Genomic DNA, 27,720 nt, shown 5'->3' on the forward strand with positions numbered 1-27,720 from the left:
CCAACCCAACTCCAGATGTTAAGTCTGGCTGGATGGAGGGAGGAAGGGAAGATATGCAGAAGAAAATGCACCAGATATCCAAGATTAGAAGTTAGGCAGTCTCAGGCATTCATCAAAGATGGGAGCTTGCCAGCTTTTCCACATATGGGATGGAGGTTTGAAAGTGGAAAACAGCTGCTGTTGTCCCAGGCCATGGAGGTTATACCACTGGCCCACCACAGCTGGAGATGAAGGAGGATCCTCAACAAGGAAAGCAAGCTAGCTGGTGGAGTGAGGGGTAACATAGGACAATCTCATCATCTCATCCAGGAGAAACATCACTGACTACCAGACTACAGATGACCTGTGATAATGACTGCTGGGCTCCTATTATGTCCACATCCTTCTCCTGGAGCAAAGAGCAAGTGATGTAGTTAGAAACTTTGGGAAACAGCCTTGAAAACACAGTCAGCAGTGATGGATGAGGCATCACTGTGACTTACACTGGGGAGAGCACACCAGACTCGCCCAAGAGATTGAAAGGACTGCAGCTCATAAGGCTGGAGAAGGTAAGTGTGTGAGATAGGATCTCCTGTCTGTGGATCCACCAGAGAGTCAGATCAGTTGCTACAGACATTGCCATGCCTTGCATGGATGTTGACCTGCAGACTGAAGCGCGATGCTGAATTTGTCTCGTGGACCATCCCCTAATAGCTGCAAGTATTAGGTGCTTCAGAACAAGAGGAGAGAAACCAAGGAGGATCAGTGTAACACAACCACAGGAGATGTTTGTTCATTTGCAAACATGAGATTTATATCTCCTTTAAATTAAGGATACGAGCCACTGAGAGCATCAAAATGAGACAGTATTAACCTCCTCAGAGTGTTCATAACCAGCCTTTCTTAATTTCCTTTTTTTAAGAAGAGTTTCAATTGTAGTACTGGCTAGAGCTCAAGAGAGCTCTAAAAAAAGCCCCTTATATCCTGATATTATTTAACAGGGCTATGGACAACTCATGCTTCATTTTCAGTTTCTTCAACTGTCTTTAAAAGAAATGTTATCTGAATGCTCCCCAGATGATTGGATTCATTAAGACAGATGTGTGAGGAAAAGCCCCACTGCAACATGAACAGCAAGGAAAAAAAAACAGTGCTCTAGCCATCCCAGAACCATGTTGTTTACACCTGGCAGAGAAAAAAACCCTTGGTCTGTGGTGCAAGTTAAAATTCTTTTGTATTTATACTGTGGTATTAAAAAGAAACATCTGTATTAGATATTTACTGCCTAAAGCAGAAGGTCATTTTTGTCTAATAGATAAAGTACAAGGCAGAAGTGCAACAAAGGAAGCAAAGCAGTCCCTGCCATGCCTCTAACCTCCTGTGTGACATCAGGCAAGTCATTTTTCTTCTGTGCTTCATCTTCCCAATCTGTAATTGGGACTGACATTAACCACCTTCTTGGGGAAGCACCGGTATGTGAAACCCATGAATGACTGTGACATGCATTTTCCCTGTACACTAAGTTTCCTGAATCACTGTATGACTGATTAGATTTTATGTTTCCCCAAACATCTTCAAAAGGAACATGAGCTTTTGTCCAGCTGCAGTCCCATATCCCAGCTCATTTCACAGGCAGCTCAGGCTGTTACTGTCTGCTACCCTGGGATGCTGAAATCTTGCACCGCACGCAGCTCTTTGATGTGGCATTGGCACAAGGAGGATGCTCCCCTCCAGCAACACACAGAGTGAAACCATGCAGTGAGATGTCCAGGCAAGGACAGGATGGATTCCATGGCTCTTGTGCTGCCTCTTCTTCGCTTTTCCCTTCCTGTAGCAATTATTGCTCATCAGCACAGATTAACAATTGCACAGGCAAACCCTCAGAACAAATTAATTCAGGGCCAAGGGCCAACCTTAGTTAGTAGAGCTTTGCCACTGACTTTAAATGGGATTGGGATTTAGCCCTGCAGCCTTCCCCTGTATTTCCTCTTTTCACCCATTCATGTGCTACACATGCGTAGCTTGCTGGCAGCTCCCACGGCTTTGGGATGAAGCACTCCCAGGTACAACCTCCAAAAGTTGCGCCTGTAACCTTCTAGCGTTCCTCTCCACCCATTCCCTGGCCCTGTCTCTCTGCAAGAGTTGTTCCAGCCATTTTATGGTTTCCTTTAAAAGGTAGGAGAATAAAGACAAAAATAGATCTCCATTCATTCATACAGGTTTCTGCTGGGCTGTGAAGAATTTAAAGGTCCTCTCACCTCATCTCTTGTTTATCTAGTAGCCTCAGGCCTCATCTACATGAAAGAGTTGCACTCGTTCAACTAGATGTTAATTTAAACCAATTCATTAAACTAATACAAACCCTGGAGCAAGCAGATGGACGTTCCTGTACCGTATTAAAACCAGACTTCTATCGGTTTGCTTTAATCTGGTGAGAAACTAAACCAAAGTGAGGAGCACCCACGGACAGGTTTGCTCTGGTTTTACGGAACGTATGGAAAAGAGCAATGCAAATCACGCCAGGGAGTTCTCACTCAGCAGAGCTCTGCTGCTCATTCGCCTGCAGGGACCAAGTCATGACTTGAAATGAATGCCTTCCACTCCAACCCAGCTATCTCTGGTGCAACACTTCCCTTTCTTGCAGAAGAGCAGCAACCCATCTCCATCTTAATGCTTTAGAGAGGATTCTTCGGGGCATTTGGATAAACTGACTTCGGCAGACAAGCTCCAGCAGATCCAGATGCGCTGCTGCTCCCCGCTGCCCACTCCAGCCGCTGCGGGCAGGCAGCACAGCTGCCGGAGAGCGGGCAGGGGTGCTCGGGTCACAGCCCTGCACCTTCACACAAACTGCTGAGCACAAGGTGGGAACGAAGGCAGCAGGTTTTCGGGTGGGTTGGAAGGTCAGCACACAACTCTTGCTGGATGTGCCATGACCTTCTGCACAACGGGAAGCAGACAAGCAGGGAGCAGAAGCTTCTTGTCCCACCCCAGCAAAATTCACCAGAGCCGATCTGTCTGTGCTCTCGATCCTTGCCTCAAGCTCAGCCGTTTGACAGAGATCTTGAACAACTGAGAAAATGGCCAGGAGCCTCCAACATACACCCAGCGCCATAAGCGTCTCTCTTGCACTGGAGTGCGTTGTGGAGGTCTCACACCTCTTACCCAACCCAGGGGCTCTTTTTTGTTTCAGGTCTTTACTTCACAGCCAGTCAGTGTCCCTGCAGGTGGTAATAAAGTCCTAGCGGTATTTCCAGACCATGATAATGGGGGCTAAATAAGAAGCCAGGCTGAGTGTAACTCAACTGAAAAAAATGTGACGTTAGTGGAAGCCAAAATAAAGGAAAGAATTGAAATGAACACCACGGCAAAGTCTCTATTCCATCAAAACAATCCCAAAAAAGGAAAGAGGGGAGGGATGGGATTGGAGCCTTTCTGCTTCACAGCTCTGCCCTCTTTTCGGTGATTGGAAAGGACTAAATCACCTGTTGTCAGTATCTTATGAGGATTATGGAGAACATGAAGCTAGACTCTTCTCAAGTGTGCCTAGTGAGAGGATGAGAGGCAATAGATCCAAACTGCATCAATGAAATTCCAATGGATATTAAAAAAAAATACTTCATGATGAGAGTGGTTAAACATGGGGCCGGAGAGATGATGGTATCTCCATCTGTGGAGATACTCAAAACTAAACCAACAAGACCCTGAGCAACCTAATCTAATGTTTAAGGTATCTGTCTTTTGAGTGGGAAGGAAGTTTGACCTGATGGTTTTCTTACGTCCCTGCCAACCTAAATTATTCTGTTTTATTCAAGGAAAATAAGGCAGAAATTTCTTATCTGAAGTCAGCTTCCCCTACATTCCACAGACCAGGGCTGTCACACAGCTAGGAAATTCACCTGGCTATTATCCAGGTGGTCACTCTTCCTGAAGAGAGAAAACAAGAAGAAAATTAAGAGACCCAGGAGTCTGCAAAATGGTGCCGATTGTTGCACTACAATTCCATAGAGTAACACAGAAGATTTTCCACCAGGAAAGTGCAAATGGGAAACCCTACAGTGGAAGCTCCTCAGCAGCCACCTACCCACTGAGCGGGCCACACTGAGATGTCTCGGCTGCAGGAGCTCCATCTAGGCTAGGGAAGTTGCTAAAATGTTTTCTGATGTTGATAATATCAGTTGGCTTTCCCCTGCATTGGTAAGCACTAGGAGTCTGGGTGTAGGTGGCTGCCAGCTGGTTCTGGCACTTCAAAGCTACGTCAGTGAGACATGCTCCGAGCAGCACTACACCATGGTGTGTAGACCTCTAGCAGCAGCTACGACTCCTAAATTTCCATTATTGTGAGTACTCAAGGCAGGGAGAGAAAGAGAGTCACTGTTAACATGGGCAAAAACCCTTAGGCTGTGTAGGGGCAGCGTAAATGTAACAAGATTCTCATTATTTAAGGGGAAGCGGAGAAAAATAGAGGAATGGTTTTGCAAAAGGTGTATAGATTTTTACTAATTTTGGGGGTTGTTTTGATTTTTATATATATATAAAATCCAGGAAAAACATTTGAAACTTTGTTTACATGAATTTTTCATCATACTGGTGAAATCCGGGTGTTATCTGCTAGATCTGGTTTTATATTACTATGGTAATTTTTCATCCAAGTATCTCAAATTTTCATGCCAAAGTTTTCATGGATTCAAAGACATGATTAAATAAATTTTCAGGAGGAAGGCATGCCAAGGGCCGTGAAACACAAAAGCGTGATCTCTAACTCAGGAAGCCTTTAAGTTGCAGATAGCTGGAAGCTAGGAGAGTGTACCAGAGAAATCTCCAAAGGTACTTCTGTCCTTACCTTCTTTTCTAGCATCCAACAGGCAGGATACTGGCTACATGCCACCTTCATGTTCTTAACCAGCTCCTTACATCTTTGGTCAGAGGAGGCTGCTGATGGATGCTGCCTCATTTTCACACATCCATTCATCCTAGGGATAGAATCTTGCGGCCTGTCCAGACTGCAGCACCTTCATCTCTCACAGGCTGAGGGTACAATCTCCCTTTTTCTCTCCACCCCTCCCTCATATTGACCCTTTGCTACGTTGATTCAGATCCCTTTGAGATGCCAACTCTTTTTTAATTCCCTGTGTGGTTTTCTGCCTACTTAACAAGTTGACTCAACGTGTGCCAGAGCTGGCCCAAGGGAGAGGAAGGGAAGGCACAGCTGGAAGCAGAAGGAAGAAGAGCAGGATTCTCCCTCACCATGACAAGCTGTTAAATTTGCTTTTGCCATACTAGAACTTCTGCCTTCGGGCACAGCTCCACCCAACCTAAAGATCTTTGGTGCATCTCCAGCGCACTCTCTCAGCCTCCTGGTCCTCCATTTTTGCACTGGCTCTGGCTCTTTTTGTGACTTTCACTGAACTAAATCAGCTGGCTGATCTACCAGTTATTTGGCTTACAAAGGGGTCTGAGAACTACAAGAGATGGTACAAAATAAGTAGCAGGACCATGTGGTTGGCTGGAGATAAAAGGAAAGGGGGAAGAGCAGGAAAAAACAAGGTCCTCCCTATCAGCAGCTGTGAATTGTTAAACTGCTCATACATAACTTCATCTCCATTTGGTTTTTTTGAGTATTTTCCCCTTTGCAAGGTCCAGGATCTTAGCACGACAGCACCTGAATCATTTGCCATTAACAGAGCAGCACCAATCTTCACGCAAAATTGCATCAGATGTTTTAGGCTTGACAATTTCTCACAGAAGCTGGAGAACAGAGACCACACATCACAAGGCTGGTTTGAGTACCATTTAACACTTTCTCATTTGGTCAGAAGGAGGGAAGCTGTCCCATAAACGAGATGAGATGCACCAGGGACGGACTGGTACACCACAAATGGACATTAAATCACAGCAGCACTGCCAGCCTTAATACTCTTGAACTGGTACACTTGCAAGAACCTAAACCATGGCTCTGGCAAGAAAAGAAGAAAAACATTTCCTTGCATTTACTGCACAGAGATTCCAAGGGCCAAAGCACCAGAAGCAGGTTCATAAATTGGTTGCACACTTAACATGCAAAGTTGTCTGTTTGCTGTATCTGTTAGACAAGTTGGTGGTCTCAGTACAACTCCCGCGTGATAGTCTTACAGTGTTTTCCAGTGTTCCATGCTCATGGTGGATTGAAAAAGAAGTAACTTAAAGTACCACAAGAAAGAAGAGCATCTTTAGGAGAAGTTTTCTTAATAGTAAAGATACTGAGGCACTGGAAATGATTCCTTGGAGAGGTTTCAGAACCTCATTGATGCATCTGGGGTTAGGAAGAGGTCTGGCAATGTGATGGGTAAAGATGATCCCACCTTGGGCAAAAGCACTGTCTTGAGCTCTCTTCCAGTCTTAGATGATGTTGGGCATTACCTGGACCTTGTTTCAGCTGTGGGATTTGACTAACCTCTTCCACACCACTCCACAGAACAGATATGGTTGTAAATTATAGCCAGATAGAAGGATCAGTAAAGAGTGTAAGAATGCACGAGCAACAGATTTTAAATTCTGTTGGGTTGTGACTTATGTAAACAATTTTCAAGTGGCTGTGACCTTCAGCACAACACAGTCCTTAGTGGTTGTGCAACGTGAACAGAAAATGAGTCTGCTCTGCTGCATTTCTTTGACAATATAACTGCAAAGGATGGAGGAACAAATTCCCAGAGATCTCACAGAGCTTTCCAAAAGTCTTTTGATAATTGCCATGAGATATCTCAAAGACACCCTCATCTTGCCCCTAGCTGTTCGTGGAAGATGCTAAAGACAATCAAATTACGATTGCAGATGCAAGAATTCAAATCTGACCACCCAGATGGGCCAGCTGGGTGCCTGGTGAAGGCCCTATGTTCTGAAACCATATTCAGTAAACCCAAAAGAAAAGAGGCCTGGCACAATTAACACACTGGTGTAACCTAGAATGAGAAGTCAGACAGAGGCAGAAAACCTCATATAATACCACTTGAATTACTTCTCTAAAATAGGCACTGTTTGTGGCCTTCCTGAACACCTAAACTGAGAGCCATTTGAAGTCAGTGGGAAGTTTCCATTTACTGCAGTAGATCTTATATCAGACAAGTTATCTATAAAGTATTTAGATACGAGTACCTTTCAGTCCTCAAACTGAACCAAACTAACCACCTCGTCAAATCTGTACTAGTGCTGATGCTATTTTCTAGTATGAGAAGGTGCTTAGAGAAGGAATCTTAATTAAATAATTTTAAAAAGTATAAAAGTGATCCTCCTATTGCCAGGGAAACGTCATGATTTTTAATAGTCCACTGGTGTGACGGGCAGTTTCTATTTGCTGAGAAAGTGTCACAGAAAGTTGACAGAGGCTTCAAGAAATTGTACTGAAATGGATAGTGTAGTTGTCACTGGGCTTGTCTTTTGTTTGGCTAAAGAGATTAGAACTCAGGCTGTGGTAAGCTTTTGATGGCGAAGAGACACTTCTCTTCAAATTTCTACACACAAGAGACCTCTCAGTATTGTACTTATGCTCTGTTAAATATACTCACCCCAATACAAGAGATTAAATCCTTGGACACGAAGGTAAAATATATTTCAATTGTATTTAACATATGGTGCAGTTATTGCATACTCACAGCTGTAAAATAAAGAAAATAAGTGAGAATATAGCCAGTTTCTTCCAGTCAGCCTATACATGCTGACAGAAGAAACAAGAACCTGTATCTCATCTTGTTTGGACAGCATGGGAAAGATGAGGGGGGGGACAGCCAGAGCAGCTGCAAATAACTATGTCTGTTTCAAATTCTGAACAAATCATCTTCTTGCTGTAATTCCTGACAAAAAAATTTTCTTGTCCAACAATTTTTAGGTTGATCCTGTAGGATTGCAGGGATAATCATCCTGACACTGCAGATAACAGGATTGTGATCATAAATCTTAAGATTCAAGTACATTCACCATGGTTGAGTGACCACCAGCATTTTAAGGGAATGAGAATATTTTTCCCCTGAAAAGACGACAGCACGAAGGGCACATGTGCAGAAAGTGAAGCCTCTGAATTATAGAACAATGCATCATTTTTATTTTCAATTTGCCATGCGCTCCTTATCATTTCACCCACATTCTGCCCACTAATCAAGGGAAGAAGGCTTGGCTGGTGCAACTGGTTCTGGATAGATCTATTTGTGGCTGTTGCTATTGCAGCAACAGCAAAAACGCCTTTTTTATAGAAGAATCTAGGCTCTGTCCCAGAATATACGTGACTTATTCTGAGAACAATTATTTTTATCTACAGAGTGAAAGAACCTTTACTCCAGACTAGTCTTGCATGGAGCTATTCCAGCCTTGTACGTGTAAATGATGAAAGGAAGCACGCCTGTTTGTATTATTTGGCCCTGGTTGGTACAATTCTGCCTCTTCCCCATGGAAGAGGAGAAATCAGGTATTTAAGCAGTATTAATATTACAGAACTACAGAGCTGTTATTTTCTTTAGGCACAGTGAATTTTGCCTTTTGAAGTTGGTTTATCTTCTTCAGGCAAAGTGAGAAAAAATACAAATAGCAACCAAATTGTTGATCAATATAAAACAGCTGAAGAGATGCACTAATCCACAGCCAAACCCTGATAATGGCCCAGCTGACTCATATATAAACCACCACCTTTCTCCACAGGTTTTATATGTGAATGCACTCAAATCCTTAACAATACCTACAATTTCAGCCAATTCTGCAGTTAACCACAGTCCTACATATCCATGGCGATCAAAAAAATGATCACCTTCCAAAATGTAAGGAATTTGACATTAATAAAGGCATCCTACTCCCTGCTAGGCAATATACTAACCTAGCAGACATGCCACATTATATCATTTGCAAACTAGCAGCAATATTAACTGAGCAAGCACATTAACTGAGATACTGCTGGGCAAAGGAGAAGGGTTGTAAGTCTGGATTTACTTTCTTCCCCAAGGACCCCTCCAGCAACCAGCATCCTCTCCTTAAATAGTTGTCATGTATTGCACATAATTCTCTTTTACTAGAAATACCTGGTAGGTCTTCTAATATCTGTCCTAATGTGGCAAAGTGCTCCCCCCTTCTACACTCCGCATTCTCACATCGCTGATTGTCATTCTCAGGCCACACAAAATACCCTCTTTAAAAGAATACAGACAGCAATGGAGCTGAAAACCAGAAGAGGTGGAAGTAAATGACTCCACAAAGAACAGAATATAGGATATATGCTGTACTGCAATCTTAGCCAACGGGGTCCAACAAGGAGTCCCCTTTGCTTCCATTCTCCCTGCGCTGCAGACAGCCTGGTGAAGCAAACAGACCGCTACAAACAAAGCACGGCTGCTTCGCAGGATGCCCAAGCCTTTCTGGAAAAAGTTGGTTAAGTCAATGAGTAAACAGTTTTGTTCAGATTGCAACAAAAGCGACTTGGAGTACAGTGAAAGCATCTTACCTTCTTTCTTTGCAATTGCAAAACTCACGTGACAGGACCCTTATACTCTTGCTGTGTAGTTTATATATTCCGTGTGCGTGGGAGTGAGTGCTCGGGGATTTGGGAAGGGAGGGGGAAGGGGGAAGAGTCCAAACAAAACATTTAAATGTAATTCCTTTGATGGTGCAGCTGTGAGAGGGTAACTGAGACTGTTTTGCTATGATATTTCAGAAGCTGCATGGTTTTACTGTCCTTTATTAAATATGCTTCAGAAGCAGCATAGAAATCACGTTTTCACGGCCAGCCTCTCCTCAAGTCATCTCTCCTGTCTGCAGAGCAGACCTCTGTTCTACATTCATACACAACACCAACTGATGCTTCATTTTTCCCCTTTCTTGTGACTCCACCTGTTTCTCACCTTCTATCCCAAACTTTGCATACAGGAGGTATTTTCTAACCAGAATGAACAAAAAAGTAAGAATGAGCCCTATCGCTTTGTGAGAAAACTGCACAATAGCACCCAAATGAGAAAGATGAGTCTGGGCGTTATGCCTGGGAATTGGGCAACCTGCTTTCTGGTTCATTCCCAATTCCTTTACGTGCCTGTACACTCCCTTACACTGAGCCTGGCAGGTGCACCACTTAATCCTGGTCTCCACAGCGCAAGGAGCACAAAGCAGAGACGCCCCAGCTAAGGGCAATCCAGCAGCATCAGGAATTGTGCCGTGCTGCTTCAGGTCCGAGCAGTTCTGTGCACGGTGCTGTGCTGAACGACTCCCCCAAGAGCACAGATCACTGCCAGCTGCAGTGTGCCTACACCACACTTCTGCACAGAGTAGGTATCTCCCTGCCTGCCCTATCAAATAGGGTAGAAATACCTGCCCTGTCAGATAGGAACGATGGCAGCAAGTGACTTGACAGGGGATTTTTTCAGAACAAAACACACCGAGGTAGTTCGCTGTGCTTCAATGTTCACTTCTGCAAACCTTCAACACTTAGCTCACAAACTATTCAACCCTTTCCCTCTAACGCTGGTTAAATCTGTAGCTAAGGTGACAGATGTAAAAATGCTACAGCACCAGGCTGGTGTCAGTGGGCTGCAGTTTCTCAGATAAATGACCACGGGTGAGGCAAGGAATCAGCTACCTGCAGTGTTACACTGGTTTATTGCAATGGAAACGGAGGGGGGGAGGCAGGGGAGGAATTGTAGTTCTCTTTTCAGTTTTACCCTCCATATTCAGTAAGATACATGAAGGTTTTTCAAACTGACATGCAGAAACCACTCTTCTAGAATAAATACAATAGTTGAGCGTTTCCTGGTAGGGCTAAACCATCCAGAAACATAGCAAAGAAACACGAGACAGCACAAAAGTGTCTCTCCAACTGCTAGCATCTCTTACCAGCAGTGGTGTGACGTGCCTGACTTGATTACAGAGTAAAATTTAAATGCCCTCCCTCCCAAACCATGCATTCTCATCATCCTAGCTAGCCTAGCACCTGGCTCCCTGGCTAAGCTCCCCACTGCCTCTGCATACTTGATAGTTGCATCATTACTATCAGGTTTGCGAAAACAAGAAACTTCTGTCACACTCTAAACCATCTAATAGCATCTAGACAGGGGGAGGCGCGGGGAGGGAAAGTGTTACCTAGGAGCTTCAGGATTTTCTCCGATAGACTTGGTTCATTTTCTCTGAAGCTTCTGTGTTTTCTTTTTTCCCCTTTCGCCCCACTTCTCTCAATGGTCTGGTGCCCTCAGAGAGTCCAGGAGCAGACACCAGCTGGCCCTAGCAAAGGCCACATCCCCCACTGCCTGTGTTGTTCTCTCCAGCTCAGCTATATGGATCCCTTAATTGCATGCATGTCTTTCAGGCTATTCTCCATGCATGAGCTGTCAGCAAAACCTTGCTGGAAACACTGGAATTTCACATTTTTCATGGAGATTTTCCATATCAAATGGGCAGTTTTACATTTTCCATGAAATTCCTACTGACTACAAAAAAAAAAAAAATAAATACAGCCACAGTGTTTGGAAGGACTTGCTCAGCTTGCCTTCAAGGCACCATTTGAGTGTTAAATGCATGTGTGTGAATTTACTTAGCATATCATTTCAGGGATAGGATTGGAATATTTTTTTGTTGCAGATGACAGGAGAGAAGCATGCATTCATCCATTCATTCATAAACTCAACTTGTGGCACTGCACACTGGGGAAGGGATCTCTCGCATCATTTTTAAAACAGGGAGAGTGCAAAGCCCTGTCAACTGACAATATCCATCCAAGCTGTCATTGCCAATCACTTGAATGGACTGCAGCAGAGAGTATTTTCCACAATGAGATACCAATGGGGGTGACCATTAGGTCAGGAATCTTATTTTCTCAGCTCACCAACCCCTGCAAATAAATTCTCACCAAAAGGAGAGAAAAGCCTCATTGATTTGACAAGCGATCAGACACTGCAGTTGTCATTTTCCCAGCAGTTGCTAGCATATTTTTTGCCTGGTGTGAGAGATATGAATTTCCTGACTTAACCTATCAAGCTCTTAAAGGGATCATCCCTTTTTTATCTGCATCCTTGTGAAAAGTAGAACTCACAGCAGTAAGACTCTAAACGCAAAATATTGTTCTCGGCTGTAATATATTATTAGTTGATTTACAACAAAGTTCACACAGGGGACCTACTTTGTTGTTAATAGTCAGACATCCTTATTCAACCCACAAGAATGTATTTTTTCCCCATCAATACTCATTTTAATTTGTAAAACACACCTCTGCAAAGTCCTTATTTTTTCTTTATGAATTCATCAAAACCAAACCAAGAAAAGCTACGAAAGCAAGAAAAACTGCATTCTTTGATGAAAGAACTAATATTTTCTGGTCTCTGTGTTCCTAAACACATCCACTGAGTTTTTATAACTTTTAAAAATAGTGCACTGATGTAGAAAAGATAAAAACTTTATGCTGATTTCCCACTAAGGGCCTAAATGTTACTTGTGGTTCTGATGAAAGAGATTGGTGCTGGAAGGTAAAGTGATCTTACTCCATGCTACCCAAATCCACTTCACCTCCAAGAACTACAGACTGAAAATTCAAGTTAGATTTGCTTAGGAGTTTTTTTGAGGGAATATCTTAGCATCATCCAGAACTACTGACTGATGTAAAAAACATGTAACACTGTGACATTTTTACCAGAAGGTTCTTCCAGAATATTTTCTGACCACAAGGAGAGCCTGGTCCCCAGCTGAAGAACAGTTAAGAGCCTGCAGAGATGTAAGTCCCTGGTTTAACTGCCTTTTCCACAGCAGGCATAGCAAGGCTCTGAATCTGAGTTCCCCAAAGCGACAGCTTCACATTTTCATTAAAATCAAAAGTTTGGTATATAGAAATTTTTCACATCATCAGAAGCTTGTCCCCACCCAGTTCTAGACACTTTTCTGAAGAGCTCACCACCTGCTTCAACACAACTTCTTCAACCAGCCCAGATTATGATTTGCAAAACCTGTAATTCCATCCAGCCATCCTATTTTTTAGTTCCCAATAATAAAACTGCATCAGGTCTCACTTAACCTATGGCATGATTATTATTCTGAGAAATACTGGTATTCACTACTATTGGAAGCACTTATGTCAACATTTCAGTAGATTTAAAAAATATTATATATATAAAATTTTCATAATTAATGTATCCATATTTACTGCTGGGAGGAGAAACTGACTAAGTCAGAATGCTTCTCTATACATACTCTAAAGAACGACCAGAATGCCATTAAAAATAAATTAAGGATCAGGTAAAGCCTCACCTCTGTGCTTTATACTTCATGCTATACTTGGTCTAGCATAAAGATTGTTCCTGCCAATTTAGTTTGTTCAGTAAGAATGAGGGGAAGGAGTTTTATGGTCAAATGTCAGAAAAACTGTAATTGATTATTCTGGTAAATAGACGGTTTGCTAGACCTAGTATCAAATTCTTCTAAGCATCTTCAGACCACTCTTTGTCACTACAGTGTATTTCTTTTAATAGTCTTATCTTCAGAGTACATTGTTCCAGAAATTCTAGCAGCACATTGAGGTATAAGTCTGCTTCCAGATAAACCTGGCTGGTTTAAAATGTCTTTTTTTTTTTTTTTTTTCCATTCCAGGTAAGTGCTCAAATGCAGGGGACCACCAGAATGTCATTTCATTCTTTATACATCTATTAATTCTAGCTTTGCCATGTCCTTGCATACAATGTCCAGCTACTCAGGCTGTGAGCAGTCTCTAGAGCGGCCAGACTCTCTCTTGATTACTTTTTCTAACATTCTTCCCTCTGTGCACCATATGTGATAACCTTACCAACGTACTCTTTTCAGTTGCTGCTAATTCCCTGCTTTAATTTCACATCCAACACTCCAACTAGAGTGTGTAATTTTAATTCAGACAGCAATGTTTTTAGAGCACTGACAACTTAGTAAGTATAAGAGACACACACATTATAACAAATGTCCATGAATATTCTGAAAACTGGGGATAAAATCCTGAAATTAATTTTCCCTGGGAAATTTCAAACCCTCAGGGAAAAAAAAAAAAAATGTTCTCTATTCTTTGCAAAAGTAAAAAAAAGTGTCATCAAGCAATTTAAATAAGCATTTTCAGATATTTCCACTGTATAGCACTAAGGATTTTAAATGCAAGCAGGCTAGTGCTATCTCTCAAGGAGGACTTTTTCCCCCTCGCAGTCCATTTTTTCTCTGCTGTTAAGTTACTATTATCTTCCATTCCCTGTAATAATGGGCTTAAGATCAAGTGAAACTGGAAATGGAAAGAACAGTGAAAGATGACAGACTTGAAGGGGTTTTATTGGAACTATGGGTTGCTCCTAAGGTCAGAATCAGTAAGTATAATTAGATTCCTGGCATTTACAACAAATGTAAAGCAACTCTGAGTTCTCTTTTGTGTGCATGTAATTAAACATGCACTTTTACTGCCCTCTGCAGTATAGCAAAGTTACTTTGATTCTAGCACGTGAAAGCTGATTGAAAGAGCAGACACAAATCTTCATCTCTATATTGCGCTCATATTTCTGAAAACAAAGCATTTTTCAGAAGAAATGGAATTGACCTTTTCTAAAGAAACACAAAAGGGAACCTTGTTTTTGATAATAATTAGAGCCATTCCAGTACCTCCCAGGAACTTTCTCAATAGAAACTTGGATAGAAAGCTCCCAGCATAGACAGCTGAACCCCTGTTTAACCCACAAAGTAAGTTCCAACTTTCCACTTAAAACTTAAGTTATTTCCCAAGTGCATGAATCAGCATTTTTTGGATAAATTAGGTTTGCTCTTGTGCTTAAACACAATCCAAGAAAGATAAGTATCAAACTCAAAGAATGAATAGCACTGGTAATCTAAAAATACAGTGGGGGCCAGAAGTGACAGATGCTAGATCTTGATTCCTTGCCCGTTTTGTAATCAGGTACTACCTAGATGCCACAAAATTAAATACTACATGTATAGAATAAATTCTGCTCAGCAGTACTGCTTTCTCTCCTAGCCAGTTTAAGTATATACACTACATCCTAACTACAATGTTTTCTTTGAAAATGAAATGGATTTTTGGCACTTCCCAAAGTAACTTCAAGATCTTAACTATTGCTATGTTATTTTGGCAAAATTATCCCTATATGTCAGGAAGCACTCAAAAAGTTAAAACCTCTAGTAACCACAATCTTCTCACATTTTGCGAAACCATATAGAAAGAAACACAGAAGAATAAGAACTTACTGGAGGTTCAAAATTCTTTCAGAAGGACTCTTTTACCAGTCCAGTTTGGTAAATTAATGCCTGACCCCCCCAGCAGACTTCCACGCAGATCCATACTCAAGCATACATAGTTGGTCTAGCTATGCCTTGCCTCTATACCAGGAGTTTTATCTGCATTAGCAACATGAATAAGCAGATACTCCTGAAAATAACGTTAGTAAATACACACATGAACAAAATGTTGTTTGAATGGCATTTTTGGCTTAGAAATGGATTCATAAAACAAAGATGGCTTTAGATTGGCTTCCTTAAAGAAGCTTAAATCATTGTACTGTCAAGTCTTTTTGAAAACATCTGTCCTGCTCTCTCTAATTTTTGAAATGGTTTTCCAGTTCTTTAACAAAAAGTTATATATGTTCCTTTAGCTTTATGTGACAACAGCTAAGTAATGAAGACCCCAATTAATGCCCAAGTGAAGGAAACGTTGGGACAGTTTAGCTCTGAAACATTCTGCTTGCCACCCTATCAGCACATGCATACCAACTACCCAGTCAAAACAGATGGAGCTTTAAATTAGCCATAGCTAAGACTACTGTCAGTTAGCCAGGCATGGCATGAAGGATGCTGAAAGAGGACAAGACTTGGTGTGAAGGGAGTAAGAGAAACATAAAACAGAAGGCACAGATCTATAAAAAGCAGGGTTGACAGGTTCTGCTGCCTACATAACAACCTGTTCATTTTTATTTTTAAAGGAATTTAACCTAATGAGGCTGAAGTTTGACAGCAGTACTTGCCAGTTCTCCATCAGAAGCAAACTCCACTGTACGCATCTATGCACAACTGAACATATGGATGTTATTTTTCCATAAGATTAGTCCATTACCAGACATTAACCTAAATGGATGAGGTTATCCCACATTTAACTGCTAGAAGGCTTTATTCTCGTGCAAAAAAAGTTGTTTTCCAATTCAGTGTTCAGTACCTTTGAAAAAAACATCCAAACTCGGACAACATAAGCACCCTCCTTAAATACAATCCATAAGAATTAAGTTCTCTAAGTAGCTGAAGCAAGGGGGAATGATTCATGGGACTGAAGACACAACTATAGATGCCCAGCTGCTTCAGGATAAATCTGAGCCTGTTTCACAAACAGCTACTGAACACAGACCAGCTACATTTCTAGGTTGAAATGTTTAACCAACACATACCTAGTTCCTGGGTAAGGATGCATGACAAACAGCACCTAAGGCTGGCTTTTAAGAAAGCCATCAGAATTAAGTTATCTGTAAATTAGATGGAGCACATTAGAGGAAAAGAAAGCAAGGGATGAATTAGCACAGAAAAAGCAACAGTAACACAGGACCTTACTCTCTGAAGCAGAAGTGACATGGCATAGCTCTGAAAGGTGCAAGGACAGAACACAGATGGAACTGAGAGCAGCACAGTGAGAAGCACTGCTCCCCACAGCGGGGCAGCTCTGCATGCAAGCACGATGCTTACAGGGCAGGCTGGGTGCAACGCTGAGAGCACCATGATCATACCCCAGGGCCTGTGCTCAACATCTTGGCTGACTAGTAGCAGGTTAGTTGGATCTGTCTCAAATTATATAGAAGTTTATGGACTAACCACTGTGAAGTGACTCTGCAGAAATTTAAAAGCATCTCAAGACATTTGCCAAAGCTGAAGTATTTGTTGTATGTTCCATTATAACAGAAAAATACTAGTTTCAGTTGTTTGCCTACTACCTTTCTACACTGCATTGGTATTAGGGTTTTTCCCAATGTTTTCCACACATACTCCCATACCTGAATCTTTTAGTGAAAGACTCCTACATTTCCTCCTCCAATACAGATTCCAAACACACATCACAAAATCATAAGGACTGTCACAGAGAAATTACTCAAAAAGATCAGGGTTGATTTAGGGTTTTTTTAGGGGGAGTGGGGGGTATTTGTTTTTCAAATTGTTTTAATAGTATTTGGTTATGTATTATCTTGTCACCAAGAACCACATTAACAGTCTCAGATTATACACCTAGATATTTTCTGGAATTAATACTTCCTGTGAGGTTATGAAAAAGCTTAATAAAAATTGATTTTCAGAGACATGGACATTTTTGAGACTAGTAGAACACCAAACTTTTGTTCAGTAAGCTCTGAAATGCATGCATGTCCTCTAGCTGTCTCAGTGGATAATTACTGGATTCAACATAGAATCACAGGTTGGTTTGGGTTGGAAGGGACCTTAAAGATCCCCTAGTCCCACCCCCCCCTGCCATGGGCAGGGACACCTTCCGCTAGCCCAGGTTGCTCAAAGCCCCATCCAACCTGGCCTTGAGCACTGCCAGGGAGGGGGCAGCCACAGCCTCTCTGGGTGACCTGTTCCAGGGGCCTCACCACCCTCACAGTGAAGAATTTCTTCTTTGCATCTAATCTAAATCTGCCTCTCTCAGTTTAAAACCATTAGCCCTCATCCTATCACTCTCTCCACCTCTCCTGCAGCACCTTTAAGTACTGGAAAGACACTACAAGGTCTCCCCAGAGCCTTCTCCAGGCTGAACAACCCCAGCTCTCCCAGCCTGTCCTCACAGGGGAGGTGCTCCAGCCCTGCTCAAGCACATCCCTGTCCTGCTGATGTTGGTGCCCCCAGAGCTGAACACAGCACTCCAGGTAGAGTCTCATGAAAGCAGAGGGGGAGAATCCCCTCCCTCACCCTGCTGGCCACACTTCTCTTGATGCAGCCCAGGATACAGTTGGCTTTCTGGGCTGCAAGCATACACTGCTGGCTCGTAGTCAGTTTTTCATTCACTAAGTCATTCTCCTTAGGCCTGCTCTCAATCCACTACTCGCCCAGCCTGTATTTGTACTTGGGATTGCCCTGACCCATGTGCATTATTATTTAGAAACTAGGTGTAAGTAACCTGACCCTTTGGAAGTCTCTAAACAATCATTTAAATATTGCCAAACAGGTTGGATCAGTGGAAACTACAGTGGTGTAGAAAAACTTTGGAAAAAAAAAATCATTCTACTGGCTGTTCTGATACTCAGGTACAGATTAACATGCCACCACACCCTGCATCCCCTTAAAAATCTCATCTAATTTATTCTCTTCTAGCATAGAGACTCCAATACTGCCTAAAGGATTGAAGTTATTGATTTACTCGAGGATTATGTAAAGTGGTATTTAACATGGCCCATGTTACTCAGAATAAATTACATGTATCTGTTAGTAACTCAGAACTTAGCTGATTTAAGACATCCTGAACAGCCTGGGTGTACCCTTGACAAATTCTGCCACTTAATTTGACCAAAATTTAGATATAGCCTGATGTTAAGAACAGCATGACTAGAAGCCAATTCACTGCATAGCCATTCCAGTATAACACCACCAAACTAGACATCTTGAGTATTATTACTCACTCCAGCAAGTGTTTAAGCAGCATGAGCACCTGTCTCCTGATAACATGCAAACTCTAACTCATCTGTGTCAACTACTAACCATTCTTCAAATTTATGAAAACCAAATCAAGTTGATGCAAAATGCTACTTTCCAGGTATGCAATATGTAGTCTGCTACAGAAATCTTGCCCTACTCATACCACACTGGGTAAAAACACATCTTCTAACATTAATACTTTATTCTAGACTGATGTTCAACCGTGTGAACTATTCATAGCTTATTTAAGAAATGAATAGTTTTGTTCTTGGCTTCACATTACTCATTGCTAACCTTTAAAACACACATTCTAAAAAAAAAACCTCTTATAAAAATAGTTTAATACCATCAGTTACTGTCAAGTAGCACAGAGACAGACCTGCATTAAGCTTTAATTGCCTCACTCAGATGCATTAACCATTAATAAAACCTAATATTAACTAGCCATGACATGAAATAGTGTTCCCAAGCAGCTTCACACACAATTGTCTGTCAGGCCTACTGTCAAAGTTAAAAACCAAGACACTCAGAACAGTTAGTGCTACCTGGAAAGTCTAGTTTAAGCCCCTTTTAGCCATTATGTAGAAGCCTTAAGTAAAGGCATCAGATGATTCTCTAGTTACACATGAAAGAGTTTGGCTTGACCTTCAGACCACTTTTATTGAAGGGGATATATATAAAAAAAAGTTCTAAAGCAAATTGTAGTTCAAGCTACAATTAGGTACTACACATCAAAACCACTTAAGAACAATCAGGGACAGTGTGGCCAGAAAATGTGCCACAAGAAAAGCAATCTGGAGAGGGCAGAGGCCTTACTCCAGGTAGTAAGCAAGACAAACTATCACTTTGCTGCCTTCTCTGGAGAAAAATACATTCTAGAAAGGCTGTCTCCTGAACACCAGAGCATAGCTCCAACCTTATCCCAACAACACTGCTTCCTCCTGAAAGTTTCCCCATCAGATCAAGCTCCCAGATTTTAAGAGTGCCTAACAAATCAGATAACTAGTAATATTGCTTACAGCTAGGAAAAACTTTTCAACTCAATTGTGTGTCTCCGCTGAGCCTGTGTTGTAACACCAACACCCAGAAATTCCATTTTAGAGATAAAACCAGGTGAGGTGACTTAAACAAAAGGTCCTGTATAGTAAACAAGATTGAAGTGCCCACCTAGCTCTTCTAGCAGTTTTGGTAACCATTTAATGGACATCTACTAAACTGCTTCTACAGAGCCTGCAGATGGACAACAACAGGCTTACCCATTATAACTCTTAAATTCATTCCAGTGCCTGCACACAAATAAATAGTTTTTAAGGTCTCCCACAAAGTCAGAGGATGGTGCTAACACACACATCCTAGTCTAGTACCAGTCTCAGATACATAGCTTTCAGTATTTTCCTTGCATTTTGTTATCCATGGAACATCACTAGTAAGAAAAAAGTTGAAGAGTCATTAAGTAAATGCAATTCTGTTTATTTTCCAGCAACATCCCATACAAAAGCAACAAACATTAACTGCTTTCAGCAGAAAAATCTGTACAGTGTTACATTTACAACAGTTTTTACATTTAAAAATCAGCAAATTAAAAAGAATCAAGCACTTTCCCTAGACACTGTTGTCTTGACTGTATTAATAAAGGACTCATGACTATGTAAAAATTTAAAATTCAGGCTACTTCTTCTTCAAGCATTATTGCCTAGGCTTTACCATATTGACCACCAATTGCTTAAGAGTATTTAACTTCCAACTGTTTCTGAAACATTTTTGCAAATTTTGTTTTTAAAAAGGCAGTTAATATGACAGTAAATAACTGCAGTAGATGAGTTTACTAGTACTAATCAGCAATATGGTTCAGCTACCACTTTTATTACTTCGAGTCAGATCTTTGTAGAAGACCCAAATGGAAGAGCAAGGTAACAGAGATGCTCAAACATACCTCCCTACTTTGCTCTTGATCAGCAGGTGGATAACTGAAATTATGGACACAATGAAGGGTAGGAAATCAGTAAGATCTTGCTGTACTATTTGTAATTACTTGAGGATAGCACTGCCTTTGGCTAGTTTTTTCTATTTAAAGGTTTTTTAAAAAAATCTGATATACATAAATTAAAAGTTAAAAAGAAGTCACACAACTGCATAGTATTTTTACATCAGTTTGGTCCAGAGAAAACGTAGACGAACCACAACTTAGAGGACAGTCTTCAACTTTAAGCTTTCTTACTATTAACAGTTCATAAATCAAGCTAGCCTCTCAAATTTAAAAGAAACTTCCTCTAAAACAGTTTGCATGCAACTATTTAACTCACAGTATCGAAATCTTTAAGTGGTTCACCCAAACACACTTCCAAGTCAAATTCACCTTCTGCTTGATAGTCAACATGTCTAACTTTGGTGGAAGTGCCAGAACAGGTATCCTGGAATACAAAGCCAGTTAATAATCAGCAGTTAAATACAGGTTTAGTTACACAGTAATTCACTTCACTTCTGAACTTAATTTAGACCACCCTATAACAGAGGCTTTTTAAAAACACTTTATAGAGGCCATACAAAAACTGAAGGCTAGTCTTATGATTAAAGAGATTTAAATAAAGGCTTCTTCCCATTCAAGCACATTCTAAGATTTCTTGCAAATGTTTTAAGGATCTATATATGCATACATTAAAACATTATACAGATTCAATATACATCAGAGTAACAAACCCAGTAAGAAAAACATTTCTAGATCTTCACTGAAGATTACCAGTCAGCTGTACTAAATGCTTTCTGGATACAAAAGGAGCCTACTTCAAAAAGTCTGACTGTGCCAAGAAAATGACATCTTATTTTAACATTAGATATTGCAATCTAAAAAGTAATATTTCCCCTGTACATTACAGTTCATAACTGACATACTTTGAACAGATAAATTTTCTTTCGCAGGCTATGAAAAATGAGCTATCTGTCATTTGAGATGGTCACAAGTTCTAACTCTCTAAATTCAGACTACAGAGGGATGTTGGCTATAGCTGGGGAAATGCCTGAATTTAATGATTGCTCAGCTTTATAAACAGGTCCTAAACACAAGAAGCTATGGAATGTCTCATGTATTCAGGCTACTCTGGATAAAATTCTAAATAAAGGACCAATTATTAACAAATATTCATGCAAATGATTGATATACTTACATCATTATCTTGACAGCTTGTTTGAGATTCAGTAGAATTGCTTCCAACAGATTCTGTCTCCATCTCACCAAGGTCAACAGGAATACTATAAAATAATTCAAAAGAATACAGCTTAAAACAAATTCAATTTTTTAGTAGTAAGTTGCACTTCGTAGGTGCAGTTCTGAAAACGCTGGCCAAACAAGAGCTAAGAGACCTACAGAGATTATAAGGGCAGTGGTGTCAAACTGCAGAGACCAAACAGAATAGCAGGTCAACTCAATACAGCCAAAATGGTCAAGGACTAAATTAAAGTCTTGAGATTGAATACAGCAACTTGTCAAACACAAATACCCAACATTAAAACAATGCTTCAACACAAGTGACAAATGTTATGGAAGAGCAAGTAATTTGGTTTTTTTTCCAAACAAGGTTTACATCAATTTGTTTTGCAACAGATTTAATAGCCACTATACACAGAATTAGACCCCAGCATTTGAAGACAGACTAGTATTCCAACACCAACATATACAGTAGGCTTCAGGCTGAAACACCAACTGCCTTCATATCAACTACAAGTAAAAGGAAGCTAAAAGCAAGCCTTTGCTTTGAGATCCCATTACTCCATAATGATTTTAAAATCAGCAGCACTGTTAGGGAAAAACAATAGTTTATTGCCACAAAACTGCTTCCTGATGAATTAGCTACATCTGTGTTCCCTTCATTCTGTAGCCCCACAGTTTTATTTTGGATGTTGCCTTACCAGCTTTATTGCTCTCTATAGAGGAAAATAACTAGTTGCATTATTCTGTATCTCCTAGAGCAGAATACCACAGTAGTTTGGAGCATGAACGCTTGTGACCATGGTTTACCTTAATGGTACCTTGAAGTGATTTTACAAGTACTTTCCTTCCTCTCTGCTCAAGAACCAACAATTTATACCACTGTTCTTGAACTAGTGAGGTTATGAGACAGGTTCTCATCCATTGTACTGGTCCAAGCTCAATATTTATGAGATCTGTCAATTAGCGAGACCTCTCCAGCACTGCTTCTACCACCAATTAATCTGCAGACTGCTCTGAAAGAATCAGCTTGCCTCCATGGTGTGGTGTTTTCTTTTATAGAGCACTGCAGAATGAGCTCTGATTTCACCCAGAGAACATACATTAAAGAAGGGAGGGATATATATGTATGCCCTTGTAAGGACACTGTGTAGGTCTAGTCCCACCTACTAGGTTCAGAAAGCTATTAGTTATTTGACCAAGAAGGAACTGAAGAGCACTAAGTATGGACAAGTCACTAGGGAAAACATTCAGCAATCACTGACTTGTCTCAAAAAGTGCTACGCTGTTTGTTTTATGGGGGTTTTGTTTGTTGGGGGGGCTTTTTATTTTATATATGAATTGTTATAAAGCTATCCTGCACGCTGTATACATACATTTCTTGCAGATCACATCCTTCTTCAGTAGGTGGATCCCAGGAATGCAGGGCAACTTTCCATAGTTTAATCTGCTGATCCCATGACCTACGGCTGTACTTCTTAAATTTGTTTGGAGTTCTGGGATGAACTCCTGGTATGCGATGGCTCCTATTCAGATATCAGACATAAAAGATTCATTAGTGTTTTTCACATATAACATGCAGGTTTAAATATTAAGACTGATTGCCTGCTACACAGGTTCATTACAATGGAGCAAATTCTAAGTTATTATATTGTTTATGGGAAAAGACTACCGTGCAATTCCAGCACTACAAGTGAAAAGTTGTCAGCTCTATATGAGCCTTTTAGTGTTTCTGAGTCAAATGAAAAAATATTATCAATCATAGGTCTGAAAACCTCATTCCAAACTGAAAAGCAACTGTAGTCCATTTAGTCTTTTAGTTTACTAACAAGAAAACTGACTTCAAAAATTAATTTCCTCTAGTTGACAAGAGCAATCAAAAGAACTTTCACTCCAATTTCTGCAGCATGAGAAAGTCTGAAGAGATATATATTCCTCATGTACTGACCAGTAAAGAAAATCCACATCTCATTCCACTGTTAGTGTGACTTAGCAGTTAAAAAATGTCTTAGTTTAATTTGTAGATGCCTTCTATTTGAATGTCTCAGATACCAAGTTTAGTATATTAATGAACAGGTATGACTTATAATCAACATCTAGTTTTCCAGTAACTCAAGCAGCTTACCTAGGAACTTCTTTAATGTATCTATCATATGCAATGGTGTTTTTTCCATAGTTTATCTGTTTTTGTCTTCTCATCAAAACCACTTCATCTGTCTCAAGTTCTACTGTCACAGTGGACTCCTTTGAATCAGAACTAAAGAAAATAAACGTTGTAGATTTGGGACTACTAGAAAACAAGCAACACTCAAACCCATGTGTAGAAGACTATAAAAAAACATGTTAAAAACTTTTCAAATGAATGCTTAGGATGTTACTGAATTACAGTGTTGGAGCAGACTTTAAATTAATTATTTTAAGAAGTAACATGGTACATGTGAAAATTCAGACCTATTGTCAGTATTTTCCTCATGTAAGCTAGAAATTTAACCTACCTTCCAGAGGAGGACTTCCTTTCTCTTGAAAATTCATTTATCAGGAGTTTTCTTCTGTATCTGTAAGTTCAAATCAGTATAAAGAATATACATGCACAAAGAGAACTTGTAAGGCTGCACTGTTATAGCTAATAGTTGATTTGACTTCTCAGCTAAACAGCAGTCTTGAAGCCAACCCAGACTGTAAATGTCTTTCCACTATGGAATGGATGTTTCAGTTTCCCCCCCTCCAAAAAAATAATTGAGGACTCTCTCTTCTTAACTCTTTCTCCTAAAAATCTTTTCATAGCAATAATATGAAAAAACAGTAATTAGTAAAATGACTTTCAAAGTAATTCAATCTAAAAGATTCAAGAAATGTTTCTTCCAAAAGGGAGATACTGATACACATCAACTCTCCAGAGAGTATGCTATGTCTTTCCTGCAGGACTTAAGCCAAAGCTGACCTAAAAGCAGCAGACAATAAGCTAAGGTTGGTCTGCTTTTACTGCAATGGTGAATTTAAAAATAGAAGTCAACACAGATTCTGCAAGACAACTTCCATTTCCCTCCTTTCCCCACTTCATCTTAAATACCCATGGGTACCTTGCCATTTCTTTGTTAACACTGGTCCTCATTTCATCTTCCTCCACTGCAGTTCCCCAATCTGAACACCGGGAAAGGGGTCCTGGGCCTTCTGGTGTTGTAAAACTAGAAAGGATAAAAAAAGCCTCTACCTTAAAATTTTATTTTCTTGTATTTCCCACCCTACACCCAGCATCTCCCCCATCTACAGCTGGATAGTATTTAACATACTCATTTTTAGTACTCACAATGGCTGTGAACATCTTGTATTGTTCTGTTAAAATGTCAATCAGTTAAGAGCTCCACCTTGAGGTTGTGGAGTTTGGAGTTTATGTTGTTGGGTTGGTTGTTTTCTTAAAAAGTTTATTTAGGTATCTATAGAAACATACCACAGTAACATATAACCTAGACTATACTTTCAATAACTTTAAGACAGTGTCCTTCAGAAAACGGTATGTGAAATAGCAGCTTAACTCATTTACTCATTTTCACTCCACTAAATGAGTTAAATATGTATGCTTTCATGACTGCAGACTCGTTAGCTATGAGAGACAAAAATTAGAACACAGAATTAAATTGGACAGCTAATTAAAATTACACAATAGCACTAGGAGTTTCTCCCTGTGAAAATATACCTAGAGAAGGCAAAGGCACCGAAAAAGCAGCCCATTTTCAGCTAGTAAAAAGATTTGCTATGACTTTGCAAACTGGTATTTAACAACTTTATTGTAGCCCATTAGCATCATGAGCAGAGTCAGGCTATTGCAGGGGAATTCCCAGCCAACAACAGTTTCTACATTCAGATTAAGTATGTTTTCCAGTTTCTGCCCTCCTGATTTTCCAAAAATACAAACGAAAAACTGCATCTACAGAAACACTCTGGCAACTTAGCAGGATTCTGTGCAAAGAAGTCCCTTGAACTGAGGGAATTAGATCCATCTATACTAAAACCAGTTCCAACTCCCCTCCTACTACCAGCTCAAAAACTGGCTTGCACTACTTGGAAGGTTTTGTTAAGTTCAAACTAAAAGTTCTTTCCAGATGAAACCTAGTTATCAACTCAGGAAAATTAAAAATCCATAGCAAACAGTACTGGTCCCTCTGTTTAACCTTCAAGGATTTTTAGCATTTGCTTATATTTATTTCTAATTTTGCAGAAAACAGAGGCCACATTCAGTTATTGCTCTCCTATGGTAGAGAACAGCACAGACCCACAAGTACCGTTAGTCTCACCATCTGAGCTTTTTCCTCAACATGGTGTCATATCTTTTTATCCTTGTTTGATTCTGTAACTGCACTGTGTATACAAAGAATGAGGAAGAACAGGGGAGGATCTACAGCTTTTCCTCTTGATTATTTGCTCTGGTGCCAGACATACTGAGCTTGGCTATCTTTTTCAAAACTCTCATTCCCACGAGTCATTTCACACTTGGTGATCAGCTCTGGTGCTGTGCTAGGACTGAAATGGTGCTCAAACTCTGCCAGAGGAGCAGAAACACAAGGCTATAACCATGAACCTCTTCATATCTAAAATTTTATTTTGACAAAGTTGAATTAGCATAAACAAGAAGTAGTTGTAGTGCAGGAAGAGAACAATGTCAATCAGAGCTGAATCTAAACAAAACCATAAAGTACTCCTGCTCAATTCAATACTGGAAGACACATTGCTTACTTAGGTTCAAACTGATGAAACAATCTATAAAGTTTCATCCTTGTACTCCTACTCAAACATGCTTCCTGAAGTTAATTGCATTTACCCTGGATATTGTAATCTGAGCCACTAAGCAATGTCTTCCCCGCTTATTATCAGCAAAGAAAGATGGGTAGCTACAGGGCACAACCCATTTCATTTAGATTAGAAATCTAGATTCAATTAACTGGGCTGCAGGCCACAACTCCCATCCACTGAGACAAGGCACTAAAGGGACCATAGCATGAATAGCTCAGATACAGCCAGCAATATAAAAGAAGATTCTCTCACTAAACTTATATTTAAACATGCTGGGAAATTATAAGGAAGGCAGCAAGCAGCAGTATAAACAGAAAATTACCTCAAAAGTGGACCCCACCACACATGTGCTGACAGACACAACTTCTCAAGATGGTCTGTACTGCCTTCAGAGATATGCAGATGACTTAAAACCTGAATTTTTAATTTGTCATCTTGTTTAATTTTACCACGACAGTGTGTACAGTCTATATCCACAAACAAATATAATTGGCTCGTGCAGTCATTGCTTCATGAAAATGGCAGTGAGCAAGCATGAAATGGGACAGAAAATTATGGAGAACATAAATCAAGACAAAACTGAAAAACATTTATTCTTAAGAAGTGACTCCAAGGTAAGAGCACCGCATTAAATGTTTTCTCCTCCTTTAAGACCAGCTATTTATGGTCGACAAGCGATTTATAAATAGGCAGGGCTTGAAAGGCCGAGTACAATTGCCTATTCAACAGCTTCTGATGAACAAAAGCGCAGAGAGTTGTTTCTATTGCAAGCACTACCTACCTGTCCAACCTGTTGTCAGAAGGTCTGTACATGTTTTCATCAAAAACGGATGAATCGGATTCAGTCTTTCTCCGCTTTCCATCCGCGCCACGTTTCCTTCCCTGGGACCAGCGAGGCGGAGGCTGTGGGCTGGCAGCAGACAAGCCAAGACAACGTGAGCACGCTAAGCGGTTTTACTTTATTAACCTCTTCGAAAAGGCATACGGACAGCGTGGGTTATTCGCTAATTTTACTTCGACTAATCAAGCTGAGCGACACCAACGGCCGCGGGCTCTGGGAGCCCCTCAGCGGGAGGCGCCCCCACGCAGGGCAACGCCGCTATTAACGGACAGCGGCGGGCACGGGAGCCCCGGGCGCTGTCACCCCT

General features: G+C 40.6%; 1 protein-coding gene across 1 annotated transcript in view; it reads right to left on the minus strand.

Moving 5' to 3' along the window:
• Positions 1 to 20,080: 20,080 nt before the first annotated feature.
• SLBP (stem-loop binding protein) overlaps positions 20,081 to 27,720 on the minus strand; it is a 9,411-nt gene continuing 1,771 nt past the window's right edge. The window contains exons 2-8 of the mRNA XM_026846912.1: positions 27,354 to 27,482; positions 24,865 to 24,969; positions 24,280 to 24,339; positions 23,910 to 24,041; positions 23,161 to 23,310; positions 21,744 to 21,828; positions 20,081 to 20,993 (exon numbers count right to left, since the gene is read on the minus strand). Of these exons, the coding sequence (XP_026702713.1) occupies positions 20,877 to 20,993; positions 21,744 to 21,828; positions 23,161 to 23,310; positions 23,910 to 24,041; positions 24,280 to 24,339; positions 24,865 to 24,969; positions 27,354 to 27,482 (778 nt within the window). The 3' untranslated portion in view covers positions 20,081 to 20,876. The remainder of the gene's footprint in view (positions 20,994 to 21,743; positions 21,829 to 23,160; positions 23,311 to 23,909; positions 24,042 to 24,279; positions 24,340 to 24,864; positions 24,970 to 27,353; positions 27,483 to 27,720) is intronic.

The sequence above is a fragment of the Athene cunicularia genome, assembly GCF_003259725.1.
Source record: "Athene cunicularia isolate RWA chromosome 4 unlocalized genomic scaffold, athCun1 chr4_part1, whole genome shotgun sequence".
Classification (NCBI taxonomy): domain Eukaryota; kingdom Metazoa; phylum Chordata; class Aves; order Strigiformes; family Strigidae; genus Athene; species Athene cunicularia.